This window comes from Brassica napus, unplaced genomic scaffold (genome assembly GCF_020379485.1).
Source record: "Brassica napus cultivar Da-Ae unplaced genomic scaffold, Da-Ae ScsIHWf_875;HRSCAF=1241, whole genome shotgun sequence".
Lineage (NCBI taxonomy): Eukaryota > Viridiplantae > Streptophyta > Magnoliopsida > Brassicales > Brassicaceae > Brassica > Brassica napus.
Genome location: NW_026016915.1, coordinates 1,905 through 20,202, shown reverse-complemented (window position 1 = coordinate 20,202; position 18,298 = coordinate 1,905). Strand labels below are relative to the sequence as shown.

Here is an 18,298-nt window from a genome sequence, read left to right as displayed (position 1 = left end):
AATTTATTACAAAGCTTTATATTCTGAATATTTTTCAATGTTTACACTATCAAAACGTGTATACAATACACGACCTCTTAATTCATATGCACATATTTTTATATTTTGGTTGTAAGTACTTTGATGCAATAGACAACCGGTCGTGATTTATTTTTATTTTTTGACTAAAGGATTTTACCCTGTCATGTTTTAGTGATTAATTGTCTAAAGTATACCGTTTAAGTAATTCACTGGGTTTTTTTTCCGTATAACCTTTTTTATAAATTATTTTTGGTATATTTTCTCTTATTTATACAAAATTTTAAATATAAGAAAATATTAACTAATCAGACCAAAGGTAGATATTTAAGCATTATATTGTTGTTATATAGTTAACCAGTAATAAGTCAAATCTAACACGTATATTCAATACTCATAATAAACACTAATTTCTATATAAATTTTTCCTAACAAATTCTTAAAATTTCGATTATCACTAATCCTTCCCATTTATCTTCGTTTGATTCACCATTATTTCAAATTTCCTTTTAGTTAGAATTTTCAGCTATATACGATTTAGTTATAAATACTAAAAAATTTCTCCATCAAATGTGGGTGATCAAGAGCCTTCATTATAGGCCATAAAATCCCTAAATATTTAACTTTTAGATACGTAAATAGAAAATTGCATCAATAAAATCATTGAATTGTATTTTTGAAAATGAATATAGTGATGTATGATGTATAGGAACCTACAATATTCAAATAACCAATAACATTTAGTTATATAGTGACACTTCTAAAATATATGATATACTAATTATAAAAAACACATATCAACTTTTTTTAAAAATTCAAAATTAAACGCACGGACTCCTACATATAAACTTTATTTTCTAGATGTTTTCACAAATTTGGAGACTATATTTAACAGGCCTAAGTTAGGGTCCATTTATTAATCGGACAAAAGGTTTGGTCTAAAAAAATCTCATGCGGCTGGTTAAGTTGGGTACTTAACTCTTGTCCACAGCAACGCTAATTTATTTGTAAAGATAATATATAATAACATTCGTCTGTCCGTATGGAGTGGAGTGTATTACTTATTAAGTTTATTGACTATCAAGTTAATTACACACTTAATCACAGCATTTGTTTAAGACATCTGATTTGTGTCAGTATATTCGTCCATTATTCTTGCCATAATTCTCTGTATTTAAAAGCAATCTTTCATCTAAGTGCAATGAACTTGCATACACATCTCATTTCTTTTCTTACAAATATATTGTTACTATTAAATCCAGGTGTGTCAGATACCTACCCAATCAAACTTGGATTCTTTGTCTAATTTTAATTATTACATAAGTTTCACAATCAAAAGTATACAAATACCGTACGTGGATATGTACACAAAGGTACATGCACACTGTACAAATACTTAGACGTAGGTGTACGTAGTGGCATGTGCCTAGTCTAGCTACTTCTACCACAAATATCTTTTTGTCGGGAAGACAAGTTATTTATCCACGAGAAGTATCATATAGCACCAAATCTCCATCAAATTATGATCTCGTTTCAGATGTTTCTAAATTTAAAGTTCGAAACCTATTTCTCCATCAAACTTAATTCGATATTGGTCAAGTCGTTTTTTGGTTTATTTGCGAGACCAAACCAGAAAACTCAAAAAAGTGAACCGAAAACCAATTCGGAACTAAACATTACTTAGATTTGACCTGACACGTGACCCTCTCGGTTTAAACTGTGTCTGGAGTTTCTTGTCATTGGATGTACGATTTCGTGTCTGAAATTGAGAGTAAACAAAGATGAAAAAAAAGATGATGGCTGGCTTTGTCATTGGATGTACGATTCTGGTTGGCGTTTTGGTGATCTTAAGTCTAAAGAAATGGTGGTGAAGAATGTGTTTGTGTTTGATTTGTTGTGAACTTGAATATATTCTCAGCTTTTTTAATAGTCTGATCCATGTGTTTGTGTTTTCTAGTTATGTAAGATAATGATTTTCAAATTTGGATGACTTGAAGTTTTGTGGTCATAGCATCGAAAAGAAACAATTAAGATATCATAAAGAAAGATCAGTACCCACACAAAACTTTGGTTAAAATCAATCTAAATTGGTCTAAACATGTTAAATTAAACAATAATATTAGTATAAATCTACAAAACTTTCTAATTTCTTTTGTTTCGTATATCTATTTTAATAATTCATCACAATAATTTTATAATTAAAAAGTAAAATATCTCATATAAATGTAAAATAAATATAAAATAAATTAATAATTCGTTAACGTCTAAATTTCGCCTAGGCCCGAATAATCTATCTAGATGCTAGTTCTCTATAAAACGCCTAGTTACTGCCTAACAATTTCTTGAACATTGTGTAAAGTACTTTTAACGGAAATGCTTAATTAGTTCAATGTGAATTGCAGTAAAAAGCGTTGACCAAACAAAAAAATTTGAGTCAAAGGCGTTATTTTTGGCTGGTTCCAGATATAAACGGCATAACAAAGGCCCTTTTAATGGTCAAACATACTACAACATAAAAGCATAAACATTGAAAAAACTCTCAAAATCAGTTTTTCGTAATACAAATAATAATAGAAATTGAAACTAAATACAAGATGGTAAAGGAGAAAAAGCTGGACCAATAAAAACTAGTCAACATTTAAATGGCTGTGTGAGAGCTTGCATTTTCTCCTATTTTTGTTTTTGTTTTTGTTTTTTATATCTCATTTTTTTCGTTTTAAGATATAAAATTAAAGTTGTTCAAAAAAAAAAATACTCAACAATAATGATGCTCTTTAAAAGTTTTTATCTATAGTATTTAAGAGCAAGCACATCGGTACTCTTTTATACAAGTTTCTACCTACAAAAATTTATAAAATAAAAAATAGTAGAAAAGAGACATATTAAAACTAGAGGGACGCTTTGTCGTAGAGAGACTTCGTGATAACGGGAAGGTACTGCTAAGCCATTTGTCAATCGCTCATTCACTGAAATTTAGTTCAGTTCTTAAAATTTAATTATTCATCCACTTATCTTTAAAATAATATGAGAGACCTAGTTTTGAGAGACTTATTGCTAATGATGCTCTTAAGGTCATTCACAAAGATACTCTCTTAAGCAATATGTGATCATTAATAAAATAAGAAAAAATAAATAAAAAAGAAAAAAGAACGTGACCGTATAGTCTCTTTAAAAAGTACCTTCAGAATTTTATACTATTATTTTATTTTAATGTGCTGATAATAATTAATTTTAACATCTATAGCTAAATCAGTAGAGGTGAAACAAGTGTAGAATTGATACCGTAGAAAAGTGTCAGAGTTTCTTTATAAAGAGATTGTTATTTTTTTCACTACCTCTCTCCTAATTTTCTTTTAGGTACCGGTTTACATACTCCCATTGCGTGTATTTTAATAGACGAAACAAATTAGTGGAGAGACTGCATTTCCAACTGTCCCTGAGTCCCCTGTCATTGATTCATCTTCTTCTTATTTCTAAATTATAATTAAAAATTCAACTATTATACAGATATTAATATTAAATTAGTTCAGATATTTTCTAGAGTACCTCAACGGTGCTCATGCTCTAGAAAAATTTCTCAAAACTAAAATTAATAATAAATAAGAATAAAATATATAAAAATGAAACAATTGGAGAAAATCTTTCACTTTACAAACTAGAAATTTGAGAAACTCATGTAAATTTTGTTTACTTGTTATTGGTCCATATTTATTTAAATTAGTATTATATTTTATTAATATTTTATCATGAGAAATTTTGTTTATATGAATACTGAGGCTCTAAGAATTACTTATTAGTTAACGCTAGGAAATAATTTTGGTTATGGTGTCAATTTCTTTTCTTCATTGACATAAAGTATTTGGTTTTCTGAGTCATCATACCTTCTACCTCATGTGTACAGTCAAGTCGGTTATGCTCGTGCACACAAAAGTCGGTAATGCTCGTGCGAATCCCAGAGTTTTTTACATCTTTTTGGTGGATTTAATATAACGAAGCTAGAACGTATATTGAAAATGTTCTTCTCAATATTATGAGTTGTATTTAATAGTGACAATATAAAACAGTACTTGTGCATAAAATTTTGAACTTCTTACTTACAAATTCGAAAACAAAACAAATATTTTTGCTTTCATTTAGAAAGTTGGTTGAAAAATCAAACAAAAGTTAAGAACTAGCTGAAATTATTGGAGGATTGTCTTTTTTTTTTTTCTTTTCACGATGAGATACAAAGATAAATCTTAGTACGAATCGGCAAAAGCCGAGTTGCGAATATCGATACAGTGTGGCACACACGTGTTAACATATGAGAAAACACGCTTCCTTGTTCGAGCTTGTCTTACCAGGAAGTCTGCTTTGGTGTTACTGGATCTGCTCTTGTAGACCACTTATCCATCTTGGTAGGACGCCCATACAGTTTTAAACTCGTCAAGTTCAGTTGCAAAGGCCGGCCAGTCTTCAGGTGTAGCGATCATTTTGACTAGCTCTTGAGAGTCAGTAACAAAATAATTGCAGTAACGCTGAAAGCGAAGTAAACATTTCAGAGCCCATATCAAACTTTTTAGTTCAGTATGAAGCGGTGAGATTTGTCTATGGCATCCTTGGAGCCCCAAGATATCTATTGAACCGTCTTGTAGCTGTAGGATCCATCCTACTCCACTAGTGGTTTCATCATTTTTCCATGATCCGTCCACCCTACATATGAATGTAGGTACCTCAATGGGGGTTCTTGGTTCCATGGTGCTTTCACCTGGATCGATCACTTCATTGGCCAAAAACCATGCATTACATTCACGTATCGCCAGATCAATTGTGTCCATAGGTGAGAATTCACGTCCATTAAACAGTTTTTCATTCCGGGCTTTCCATATATACCAAATAATCCAAGGAAAGACTCTAGTTAATTCCTCCATAGTTCCACCTGTATTGGATCTTGAGAGGAGGTAATCCATGTTGGTATAGAGATTTTCTGATGGGAAGACTCCCAGAACCGAAGGAATCGTTGAAAGGGCCCAGCATTGCATAGCGGGAGGGTATGTAAAAATCGTATGGTTAATCGTTTCCTCAGCACAGCCACATCTTGGGCAGCTAGGATCGTTCCCAATGTGTCTTTTGAAAAGTCTTTCATTGACTGAAATTGCCCCCGATAAAATCTGCCACATAAGATAGCAGATTTTTTTCCCGGTTTTGACTTTCCAAATTTTTTCCTTGAGCGGGTTGAGGGAAGGTAGCTGGTTCCTAACTTCAGTATCCTCGTCTGGTTTTGATCTTGCAAGCATATAGCCTGACTTGACCGAGTATTTCCCAGAAGTGGTTAGGTTCCAGCAATATCCATCCCGACCGGGATTTCTCTTGAGATTTAAGCTTCGAACCAACGGTATGTCGTTGGGGTGGAGCAAACTCCTGAGTTTAGAATTGTCCCATTCTTTTTCCACAGGATCGATTAGGTCAGACACTCTCAGGTTCGGATCATAATCATGTGTTATCGTAGGAGGCCTGGCGGTTTCATCCGGTAACCACAGGTCTTGCCAAACCAGTGTATCTTCCCCTGTTCCTATTGTTCGTCTAAGACCTTTAGTGACAAGATCTTTTGCAGCCATCATGCTTCTCCAGCCATAGGATGGTCTTGAAGCTTTTGGTGTTTTGAAAGGATGTGAATTTCTAAAATACCTCCCTTTAAGGACTCTTGTAAGTAAAGAATTTGGGTTGTGTTCCAATCGCCAAAGTTGTTTAGCTAATAAAGCTATATTAAATTCTTCGAGCGATCGGAACCCAATTCCTCCTTCTTTTTTGGAGAGACAGAGTTTGTCCCATGATATCCAATGCATACCTTTTGAGTTAGGGCCAGAGCCCCACCAAAAATTAGATGTCGTACTAGATATCTTTTTACATAGTCCTTTAGGGAGGAGATAGCACGACATTGGGAATGTCGGAATGGCTGCTGCTACAGATTTGATCATAACTTCTTTGCCGGCTCTGGAAAGGTATTTTGCCGTCCATCCATTAACTTTCTTGTGTAGATTGTTTTGGACATAGGCAAAGGCTTGGGTCTTAGAGCCTTGGAGTAGCTCCGGGATGCCTAAATATTTTCCATTGCCGCTTTCAGTTGTAATGCCTAAGATATTCTGCAGGTTTTCCATATTTTCGTGAGGCACTTTTTTACCGAAAGTGATAGCTGATTTCTCAAAATTAATTCTTTGTCCAGAACCACTTCCATACGTGTTTAGCGCGTTGAGGAGGCTGTTGCATTGTTCTGGGACTGCTTTACAGAAGAAGAGGCTGTCATCTGCAAAGAGGAGATGAGATATCGGAGGACTTGCTTGGGCCACTATGAGTCCCGTGATCTGTCCTAAATTTTCAGCTGTTCTTATATTTGCTATCAGAACTTCTATGCAGAGAATGAAAAGGTATGGTGAGAGTGGATCTTCCTGCCGTAATCCTCTAGAGGGAGTTATTTGGCCTGTGGGATTTCCATTTATCAGTACACTATAGGAGACTGATCCGACACATCTCATTATCCAATGGATCCATTTCTCTCTGAATCCCATTTTCCTCATCATAGCTTCTAAAAAATTCCATTCCACTCTATCGTAAGCTTTGCTCATGTCTGTTTTAATGGCCATGAACTCATTCTTACATTTATTATTAGTTCTCAGAGCGTGAAAGGCTTCTTGGGCTAGAAGGATGTTATCTGTGATGGTACGTCTTGCCACAAAGGCAGATTGAGTTTCAGAGATAATGCTCGGCAGATATCTTCGTAGCCTCTGGCATAGAATTTTAGATATAATCTTATAGCACACATTGCAGAAGCTAATCGGCCGGAAATTAGACATATCTCTTGGCCGCTCTGTTTTTGGGATTAGGCAGATATTTGTTCGTTGAGCTGAGGGTCAAAAGAGTCCAAATTAAAGATTGTCCAAAATGCTTTATTATCTAGTAACATAATTTAGTTGATCTATTCTAGTGAAGCTTATGGGACTAGCTAGATCTTCGGAACTCTAGTAACATAATACATAACAATTATTTCCGATACTAGCTAGATCTTCGGAACTCTATTAGAAGACGATTTTGTTTAGATACAAAAACTGCAGAACACACACCATAGAGTTTTTCTTAAACATTAGTAGAAATGATATTTTCGTCTATAATTTTAAACTTTTTATGAGCATTAGACATGGATTTTCGTAGTTGTTTTGGTCAATCTTTGAATCAAAATTGGAAATCGAATAGTTGAAAATAGCTACATTTACTAATACATGGAATCGGATCCAAGAGACGTCAGCTTTAAACTGGCCCAGATCATTTCCGATTGCTCATCACTATTCAATAATGGTTGCCTTATTCTAACCGAATTGCGATTCAAATTAATATTATTATATGATAAGGTATTATTTTAAAGTATATTGCTTGAAAAGTAAAGCTTTACGTCATAGCTTAAAATAAAGATTTTAGTCGTATACGTCGTGTATATATGCATCATATATATAACCTTTGTATATCAAAAGATAGATATTTAGTATTGTAGTAATAAAATACTAGGATAAGACCCGCGCCTTGCGCGGGATTAAGTTAATATTTTTATTATATTTTGGAAAATGAAACAATAGTTTGGCTTCATTTGGATTAATCCGGATATCGGATTGGTTTCGGTTCGGTTCGGTTTTTTTCGGTATTTGGTTAGTAAAATATAACTACTATTCTAAATCCATATTTACTTGGACTTTAGTTTTTCACATACTTTTGAAAGATTTCAACTGGAGGACTAAATTGATCAGCCAATCTTGTTGCTTTAAATCATTAGTGTTTATATATATATATTATTTAGTTTGAATATTCATTAAATAAAAATTCATATACGTTATATTTTATGATCATTTGTAACTTATTATAACAAAAAAATAATCTATTGATCACAAAATTTTCAGAGTGGGAATATTCAAATTTCTAATAATATATAGACGTTTTGAAAAATTCAAATATAACATATAAGAAAAAATATAAATGTTTTTATTATATATTTAATGTGATTTTTTAATATCTTTCAATAATATAAAATTAAAAAAAAACTAAGATACCAAAATTGTTATCAAATATTTATTATTCATAATAATTAATTTTCATATATACGTTAATCATATTAGGTAATTTCGTAGCTTCTAATTAAGGAAAGTACAAAAAAAATTTTGGTAGATTATTTATCAATTCGATAGTTAGTTTAATAAAAAATATAATGTAAGTCAAGATGGACCAACCTATTTTTCTAAGAATAGTATATTTTATATAGTCATTTATTAAATGAGAATTTATAATCATACAGTTCTATGATCATTCATATCATTTTATAACTGAATATTTAAATCATCGATAACAAAATTTTCAATGTGAAATCTTTAATAAGTTTATAATTTATAAATGTTTTTGAAAATTCATTGAAAGTTTTAATATTAAAATATTTATGTAATCTTATGGTATATATTATAATCTGTATATATATATAAATATATATGTTTTATTATTAAATGATATTTTTTACTCATATGGTTTTAAAATAATGTGTATCTTCTTATAATATTAAATAAATATTCATCTTAATACAATTTTATGATCATTTATAACTTATTATGACAAAAAAATAATCTATTGATCACAAAATTTTCAGAGTGGGGATCTTCAAATTTCTAATAATTTATAGACGTTTTGAAAAATTCAAAATATAACATATAAAAAAAATTATAAATGTTTTTATTATATATTTAATGTGATTTTTAAATATATTTTAATAATAAGAACTAAGATACAAAAATTGTTATCAAATATTTATTATTCATTATAATTAATTTTCACATATACGTTAATCATATTAGGTAATTTTGTAGCTTTTATTTAAGGAAAGTGCAAAACATTTTTTGGTACGTTATTTATCAATTCGATAGTTAGTTTAATAAAAAGTGTAATATAAGTTAAGATGGACCAACCTATTTTTCTAGGAATAGTATATTTTATATAGTTATTTATTAAATAAGAATTTATAATCATACGGTTCTATGATCGTTCATATCGTTTTATAACAAAATATTTAAATCATCGATAACAAAATTTTCAATCTGAAATCTTTAATAAGTTTATAATTTATAAATTTTCTTGAAAATTCATTGAAAGTTTTAATATTAAAATATTTATGTAATCTTATGGTATATAGTGTTTAATATATATATATATATTTATTTTATTATTAAATGATATTTTTTACTCATATGGTTTTAAAATCATGTGTATCTTCTTATAATAAAAATGTTAAACCATTGATCATTAATTTTAACATAATAATTTTAATAGTTTTAGTCATTTATTGTCGTTTTTAAAAATTCAAAATATAACATATACGAAAAAATCTAAATTTTATTTTTATAGCTAATTTGATTGTTTAATTTATTTTAATAATATAAAATTAAACAAAAAATGATGGAGGAGATATACATTGTTATCAAATCTTTATTATTAAACTCATTAATTGTCATATATATATTAGTCATTTATGGTAATTCCGTAGGTTTTCTTTAAGGAAAGAAAATATCATATCATATCATTATATCATATAGTTTGACCAACTTATGTATCTAACAACATATAAAAATCGAATGTGGACCTACTTATTTTTCAATTGAATGTAATTGACTACCTAATTGAGTGCCACCTATGCATTGGGACCTCTTTTAATTAATACAAAATTGAGGTTACATTTTTCAAATGTTCCTCAATTAATATATAAGGGATGACATTGGGATCATAAAGGGGAACCCAATAATTGCGAAAAGGGAATCAAAATGAGTACAGCAAAGCAAAATACACATAAAGGTAGAGCATATATGATGACCTTCGTGCATTAGTGTCACTTTTCTTCCCTAGCAATTAAGTTCGTATATTTTTGTTTTCTGAAGTTAAAGATTTCTCCTCAAATTTTTTAATTTCTTGGAATTTGTTTGTCTCTTCGCTAAGGACCCATGTTCCTTCTCTGCTATTCTTATTACTGTTTTTTTTTCTCTTTGAGCAAAAAAAAACTATTTTCTCTGTTTTAAAATATACATTTTAAAATTCCACACATATATATAAAATATTTAAATTTGATTAGAAATATATTATTTTGTGACTATTTATTTTCTACAATTTGAAATCAATAGAAATTTAATCAGTAAAATATTGTTTTTACAATTTATGATTTATTATCTTATTATGTAAACAAAAGCATATAAAACGTAGAAAAAAAAATATTTTTTGAAATATTTTTTACAGAAGATATATTTTCTAAAAAAGAAAAATTATATTATATTCATTCGTTTTGTATATATTAAGATAACATTCATTTGTCAATAGTTGTTGTGGTTCATCGAAAAAATAAGTTTTTTAAGTCAACTGACATAAATCTAAACCTTCAAGAAAACTTTAACTATTTTCCGATAAAGACTTCAACAAAATTTAAATGTGTAGTTAAATATTCAGGCAGAAATTTATAAGAATTTTCTGATAAACTGATCATTAAAATGTCAAATATAACTAAAATTCTGTTTCTCTTGATTTTAGTTTTAGAAAAAATTTTGTTTTTGATAATTTAAAATTTGGTTTTACCTTTTTGTAGAGAGTCCAATCAATGTAAATAGTTTATCTCATTAAAAATTAAATACAAATAGCAAAAGTGATTTCATCTTATTACCGAAAACTCAAACATTGTTAATAATTTTTCATAACAAAAATTAAACCAAAGAAGCCGAATGTCTATCAAATGTTCATTTACCAAAGCCAACAGTTCGTGGGTTCGAAGAAATTTCTCACTATTTATTGTGCTAAGCTTTCTAACCCTTATAAACCAATTTTACTACGTAAGGTAAGTGTCATACTAGTGGAGAAAACATTAATGTCAGAAGTAGAAGTGAGAAGAAGGGTTTACCTGAAAGAACGAATCTACTTGGAAATTGAGAAAGTTTCGCGGCCATCGAGGATGAGGTACCAAAACAAGTTGTCGACAATAGATATGACGTATTTTGTTGAACATAGGTCGTTACACTTATTTGTCCAAGTTGTTAAGTTGCATTTCTTTATCACCAACCTAAGTTGTACTACCGAATGAAGAATTGATCTCATATCAGGAACGACCCGTGTTTGGTTATATCTGGTAATGAAATTATTGGACCTCTAACAAAGGCAAAAACAAAAAACTGGTAATGACTAATGAGACTGGAGCATTTCATGTTTTGTTTTTGTTGAAACCATTAAAATATTTTTTATGAAGTTTAATTTTATATATTTATGGCCTATATATGTAGATTATAAACTGAAACTCAAAGTAACCAACAGAAATTTTTGAAAAAAAGCTAAAATATGTTAATTGCGGTTACAGTTTTAATGCAGTTGTAGTTGAAATTTTTTTTTTTTGGTCGTCCAGTTGTAGTTGGAATAAAAAGGCTAAAATTAAAGTTTTATATAGATCCACACAGTAAATCATTGAACAATTAACTCAGTATTAATCTTTTTATATCTATAGAGCTTCAGACCGATGTTGATAATCGCCTCCCGTCATCAGTGCTAGAACTCCGGAAAATGAAGACACAATTTTTTGGGTGGACAGTTCACTGATCGAGTTTAGCAACATCAGATAAATCACCATATACAAATACATATATTTTCGAAGTAACATGATTGTTTTTTTTTCCTTAAAAGAGAAACACATTAGGTATTCTAAAAATATTTATCACAAAATAGCACACAGATATCAAAAGAATAAATAAGTTATTTACAAAGTAAATGATAATTATACATTTACTTTACAGATATATTAAATAAATGATTATTTTTTTAAAAAATCAATTAATTTCAGAAAAATATTCTAAATATTTTTTTTAAAGTTTAGGAATACCTTCAAATATATATATATATATATATATATATATGATATCTTCCTAAATTTGAGTACTAAAATTATTTTCTGTGAATAACTATAACATATGTAAAAAATTAGTAATATATTGATAAATATGTATAATATATTTTTAAAAATAGGAAATTTTTCATAAATGTGTATTTGCAATTAGATTATTAAATGTATATTTTGAGAAGACCTTCATTTATATATCTCTATAAATAACTTACTGAATTTGAATTATATGTTTATTAAATAAAATATTCTTAAATATTTATAACATCTTCCTAAAGTTTTTGGATTTTTTTTATAAATTTGATATTTAAATTTTATAAAAATATTAAATATATATATTTAAAAGCATTTTCATAAATTTTTGAGAGGTTATACATGGAGTAACATTTTTATAAATATGCATATAAGTCAAATTCAAGAATATGACATACACATTTAGGAAGAACTTCTTAAATATACATACAAATTATATTTAACAAGTCTATTTGCATATTTATGAAGACATTCTTGAATTTGGGAAAAAAATTACACATTGATCAGGAATATATTTACACATTCACCAATGTCTTACTTAATTCTTTTTAAGAAAAAAAAATGTTTTCAAAAAGTAATTAATTTTTTGTTTGAAAAAAAAATAAAATTTCTTTTTGAATTTAAAATATGTATTTATGTGATATATTTAATAATTAATTAATTAAAGTTATAAATGATAATATAATTGTCTTTTAATAAAATATATTTTTTCACTTTAATTTTTGAGTGCTATTTTGAAAACAAAATAAAGCTATTTGGAAGATTTGCCTTTTAAATATATATATATTCTACTTGCTAGTTAAGTGTTATAAGTTTTCTGAAAAGATTTAGGACCTTGTATTGGTAATTTCTCACCTAAGTTTTAAAGACATTATTGCGTTAATGTTTTAAACATATAAAAAGAGCCCATAAAAGTTTCTAAGAAAAAAAATATTATTAATAATTTATTTATTATTTATTTTTGAAAAATATAACCAATTATTAGCTGACATATATGTATGTTGTTCAGAAAGCAGTATTATTAATTTGTTATTCAAGAATCTTTATCTTTCCTCTTTCTTGACCCTACATTATTTTCTATTTTTTTATTTTTACAAACTGTGTTAGTAACTTCTAGTTAATCATGCTTTTATATCCAAAAAAAGCAGATGATATTCCGTTGAAAATTTCTCAAATTTTAAAATAATCGTTAATAGATAGTAATATTAATTTATATTCATATTTAAACATCAAATGTTATTATTAATTTATTATGAGGGGATTTGGTTAGAGATTATCTCACCTTACATACTTCTTATTCAAGCCTCTAATATAGATTATTCAACCTATAATCTTGAAATTTGTAATCAAATGTTATGGCTAACAGAACTTAGTCCCAGTGTTAATTGACATAACAAAAACATTCAATCTGTATATTAAAACATTAACTTGGACAATATTTTTTAAAAAACCTTTTGAGTTTAGAAATTAGCATTTGACTAGGAAATATATATAGCCTAATAACTTGTGACTATTCAAATTCAAATTTAGAATAGTATTATAATAAAAATCTCATGACAGATTGTGATAAATATGTCAGAAAAGGAAACAATGAGGACAAAGTAGTCGGAATGACATAAAAACAAAAAGCAAGTAACAAATTAGAAAAGTTTGTTTTGGGTTTACGTAATACGTTATACATTTACGAATATATATTCTTGTTTTATTTTATGTTTGTTTGTGGGAGGAGAATGTGAGGAGAGTATTGAAACACGACTGAAGTGAGAAGAAACAGACAATTGAAGACAGATCTTATCTCGATCCCTCCCACGACTCTTCTCTTTGGAAACACAAAGCTATGTGTTCTTAACCAGACAATTTAAGTAATTATTATTATCCTGACCAATTGTTTTATCATTTTACATAAAATAGCCAGAGACACACAATTTCCGAATATTTATGAACAATACGTAAACATTAAAGAGATGTGTCATGCACGTGATGAAAAAGAACTAAATAAGGAAAGGCTGTACATAGAAGTCTTCTTGGTTAAGAGACAAAATATCTTTTCTAGGCGTTGGTCCATGTATCTGCCTTTCTTTTCCTTTTCCCTGTTAGTTTTCAATATATCTCTATCCTTACTATTTCTGGAATCATAAAATTCTTTCTACTCTATTAAATTGTAGAAAGGTATAACGAAAATTAATGAATACTATTGTATGGAAACTATATGTAAAACCATAAAATAGAAGAAACCTATGTCTAAATTGTAATGATGTTTACTCGTAATACAAATGTCGGTATGTCAAAATCTAACATAATCAAGAATGAGATAGTTGGATGATTTGTTGGGTGGTGAATGGAATGCACGTGCTTGAGAAGTTAGTAGTAAGCTAGAAAATGGAGGATAATGCGATAACATGTGCCTGATCCCGACAAAACACGTCTCACATGTATATATAGATATGTTACATATATAATATGTACAGAAAACCAAAATGTGAAATCTAGACACCCTAAAATACCAGGAGATAACGATCCCTAATGTTTGTATATGATATTTATATGGCCAAAAAACACCCACCTTAGCATATTTTCTGTGTCCTTGAATACGGTGGACTTTGTACATTTAGATCAGGAGTATTATTCCATATTCATGGATGTCATATATGAAATTTATATGTCCAACTTTATGCACTAATTTATATTTTACATATAATCACTCTAGAAACGCATACGCATATCTTACATACACTTGATCATAGAATTATAGATGATTTTCTCTTTCTTTGAAACATATATTTATACATATATAAATAGAGGCAGATACATGTAACCTCAGCATTGGTATCTCAAAAAATATTTGCCATCTCTCTCTCTCTCTCTCTCATCACAATTCGTCGTCTGTTTCTCTCTCATTCAAATGTCAATAAACCAATACTCAAGCGATTTCAACTACCACTCTCTCATGTGGCAACAACAGCACCACCGCCACCACCACCATCAAAACGACGTCGCGGAGGAAAAAGAAGCTCTTTTCGAGAAACCCTTAACCCCAAGTGACGTCGGAAAACTCAACCGCCTCGTCATCCCAAAACAGCACGCCGAGAGATACTTCCCTCTCGCAGCAGCCACCGCAGACGCGATGGAGAAGGGATTACTTCTCTGCTTCGAGGACGAGGAAGGTAAGCCATGGAGATTCAGATACTCGTATTGGAACAGTAGCCAGAGTTATGTCTTGACCAAAGGATGGAGCAGATACGTCAAGGAGAAGCAGCTCGACGCCGGTGACGTCATTCTCTTCCACCGCCACCGTGTTGACGGAGGAAGATTCTTCATTGGCTGGAGAAGACGCGGCAACTCTTCCTCCTCTTCCGACTCTTATCGCCATCTTCAGTCCAATGCCTCGCTCCAATATTATCCTCATGCAGGTACCCTTTTAATCAATTAATTATTGACATTAAATTTAATATTTTAGTTCTTTATAATTATAACAAGGAGATTTTTTCGGACAGAAGTCCTGAAATCCAAACTTACTCCAGAATCTGGGAAAATCGGATTATTTAACATAAAAAATATCAATACTAACTACAATTATAATCTCAGTGAAACTCAAACCATATAGTAATATTTGTAACATTTATTAAATTAGGAAGAAAAGTCCATTTTGTCGCTTCTAGTTTTTGTCAACGAATAAATTCATTTTCCATGCATATTGGGTATATAACAAATTAAAACTTAACGAGTCATTTTGAGTTAAAAGTAACAAAGCAAAATTTAAAGTGAAAATATATTTTCATGTAATGTTTGAAGTTACGTGAACAACAACTGAAAAACGCTTTATAGTGTTTGGGGTTTGTAATGAGCGCGTGAGAGGGATAGACGCTCTATCTTTAAAGAAGTAAAAATAAAGAACCCGATGGAAGCCCATAGAAACAGAATCGGATTCGTATTTATCAACATTGCGTGACATTTGTTTCGTATCCTTACAGCTGCTCTTTATCCATTTTCATTTCCACTACACATATTTATATCTTATACATCCGTGTATCTGCGCAACATATTTAATCGGTATCCTGGACCGTAACCAAAATGGCATGCACTCACTCGCTATATGTTCCGGATGTATGCATTTACTAAAATTCGATCTAAAAAATCAGTTGAGTCCAAAACCCATCATTCAACATAACCTAGTGTATATATAATTGTTTCATGTGATGTGAATGAGGACATAACGTTTTGCACTACAAATGTAATTCGGATATAATATGCCCATATATCTAAACGTGACGTGTCGTTGTGGTAAAGCTTGTCATCTGCGTACCAAAATGGGGAAAACTTTCCCAAAAAAGCCGTGTTTCCAGTTCCTTTGGAAAATTTCATGTCAAAGTGTATGTTGTTATCCATAAAAGATTCCTCAAGTTTGTTGTTGTAAAAAGAGAGATTCCTCAATTTTTTGTTACGCCAGGAGTTCAAGCGGTGGAGAGCCAGAGAGGGAATTCGAAGACATTAAGACTGTTCGGAGTGAACATGGAGTGTCAGCTAGACTCCGACTTGCCCGATCCATCTACACCAGACGGTTCCACCATATGTCCGACCAGTCACGACCAGTTTCATCTCTACCCTCAACAAGACTATCCTCCTCCGTACTACATGGTACGTTTCAATATAGTATATTATTTTAAGTAATAAATATTTTCGTTTTGTTAAAGTCTAAGTAGAGTAGTTAAACTTAAACATCAAAGCAAATGTCAGTATCATTCAAACCGACATTTTATGTTTCTCGTTCACGCGTTTGCATAGTCAGAATGTCAGATCGTTATTCGAGTTGGTTTGACCTTTTCTCCATTTATAATTGCCATGACGTTACTCTATCTCAGTGTCCTTTAATTCTGTGCACATAAAGTTTTCTCGAATTAATGGTGTGATTATTTTTCTTAATACTGAAAGTAAGAAAATGAACAACTTAAATAAATAGCCTTTTTTTGGGGGGGGGGGGGGGAGGGGTGGGGGGAGGAGGAAGTACAGAAGAAAATCATGAAGTACTGTACCGTAAACCTATCACGCCGACCAGTCTTTGTAATCTTATCCTAGAAAAAGTGCGGTCCATTATTGTTAACATCCATCCCGTACCGCACCGCAGTTAACAGTAACAAAAATCTCTGCATATACCATATATCTATATATTTTTATAACTGTCAGAACCGCACCGCAGTCAAACCGTTTGTCCCGCACCGCTCAAACCGCAGTCACCATTCGGAACCAAAATTTTGTTACTGTTAACTGCGGTGCGGAACGGTTGTAAATATTCGAAGCCATTATTATTGCTACTATTATTGTAATATTAACTAGTATTTGTTACAGTTGTGCATGCACGTTTTCCATTTATATCATATGCTTTTTAGTCTTCACAGACATTAATTTTGACAATTCCGTCAAACTTTTCTTCTATACCTAATCTTTATACATGATGTGTCTATTTTACGTGTTTGAGTTGATGTATATAGACACATCTTTTATTGGTTTTTAGCACCGTGACAATATATCTACTCTTTGACAACGAAACTATTTGGTGTTTGGACCCATATCATGAGATGCTGCCCAAATAATAAAAGACTATCATATTTCGGGAGATTATTTGCATCTAACACCTAATATATCTTTATGTTGACTCAGCACATGTATAGTGACTATAGTCCAAGAAAATAGAAAGTCTAGATTTATTTGATACTCTTGCAAGGAAGTAAGTTGTATATAAAATAATATATTTTTTGTTTTGCAGGACATAAGTTTCACAGGAGATGTGCACCAGACGAGAAGCCCACAAGGATAAAAAAATAGTTCAGATCTGGTCCCTGTCATGTTTTAGTTGTTGATCCCTTACTTTTACAAGGTTCATTTTGTATTATCTAAAGCAAAATCGTATTGATTCTTCGTTAACCTTGCTCAGTTTTCACTCTCTTCTTTTTATTCCTATATATGTATTTGATTCTTTTCTATACATTAGTTAACAATTGTATAGAGTTCAAAGCTCTCTCTATTCTAGAATTACATTTATATACATATTAAGGAAAAATGATTCACCTAAATCAGATATATGTCACAACTTGTAAACAATAAATTAAGTCCTTTCTAAAAAAAACCCTTGTAAACAATATTAATGTATTTCTAACTACACGACCTTTATAGTTAATATGACACACTTATCAACAAATACGTACCAGATCATTAATACCATAATTCGTACCTTTTCATTGATGTAATTAAAAGTGGACCAAACGTCAGAATCCGACATATCAATATTAAAAATCAACCTTTTACAAGAAATACCGAAATGATTCTACA

At 30.2% G+C, this 18,298-nt stretch overlaps 2 protein-coding genes across 2 annotated transcripts; one reads left to right on the top strand and one right to left on the bottom strand.

The window, feature by feature from the left end:
- Nucleotides 1-4,403: 4,403 nt before the first annotated feature.
- On the bottom strand, nt 4,404-6,848 carry LOC125606398. The gene has a single exon (XM_048775458.1). The coding sequence runs from the start codon at nt 6,846-6,848 to the stop codon at nt 4,404-4,406; it is 2,445 nt and encodes an 814-aa protein (XP_048631415.1).
- Nucleotides 6,849-14,781: 7,933 nt separating this feature from the next.
- Nucleotides 14,782-17,915, top strand: LOC125606404 (B3 domain-containing protein At2g36080-like). Its single transcript, XM_048775468.1, has 3 exons — nt 14,782-15,384; nt 16,422-16,609; nt 17,736-17,915. The coding sequence occupies exons 1-3, from the start codon at nt 14,877-14,879 to the stop codon at nt 17,784-17,786; spliced, it is 747 nt and encodes a 248-aa protein (XP_048631425.1). The 5' UTR covers nt 14,782-14,876; the 3' UTR covers nt 17,787-17,915.
- Nucleotides 17,916-18,298: the final 383 nt, after the last annotated feature.

Excerpts from the sequence above, each read along its gene's own strand:
- LOC125606404 (XM_048775468.1), top strand. The coding sequence starts at position 14,877 with ATGTCAATAAACCAATACTCAAGCGATTTCAACTACCACTCTCTCATG. Across the intron at positions 15,385-16,421 it reads CCAATATTATCCTCATGCAG|GAGTTCAAGCGGTGGAGAGC; the intron begins GTACCCTTTTAA and ends TTGTTACGCCAG. Across the intron at positions 16,610-17,735 it reads ATCCTCCTCCGTACTACATG|GACATAAGTTTCACAGGAGA; the intron begins GTACGTTTCAAT and ends TTTGTTTTGCAG.
- LOC125606398 (XM_048775458.1), bottom strand. The coding sequence starts at position 6,848 with ATGTCTAATTTCCGGCCGATTAGCTTCTGCAATGTGTGCTATAAGATT.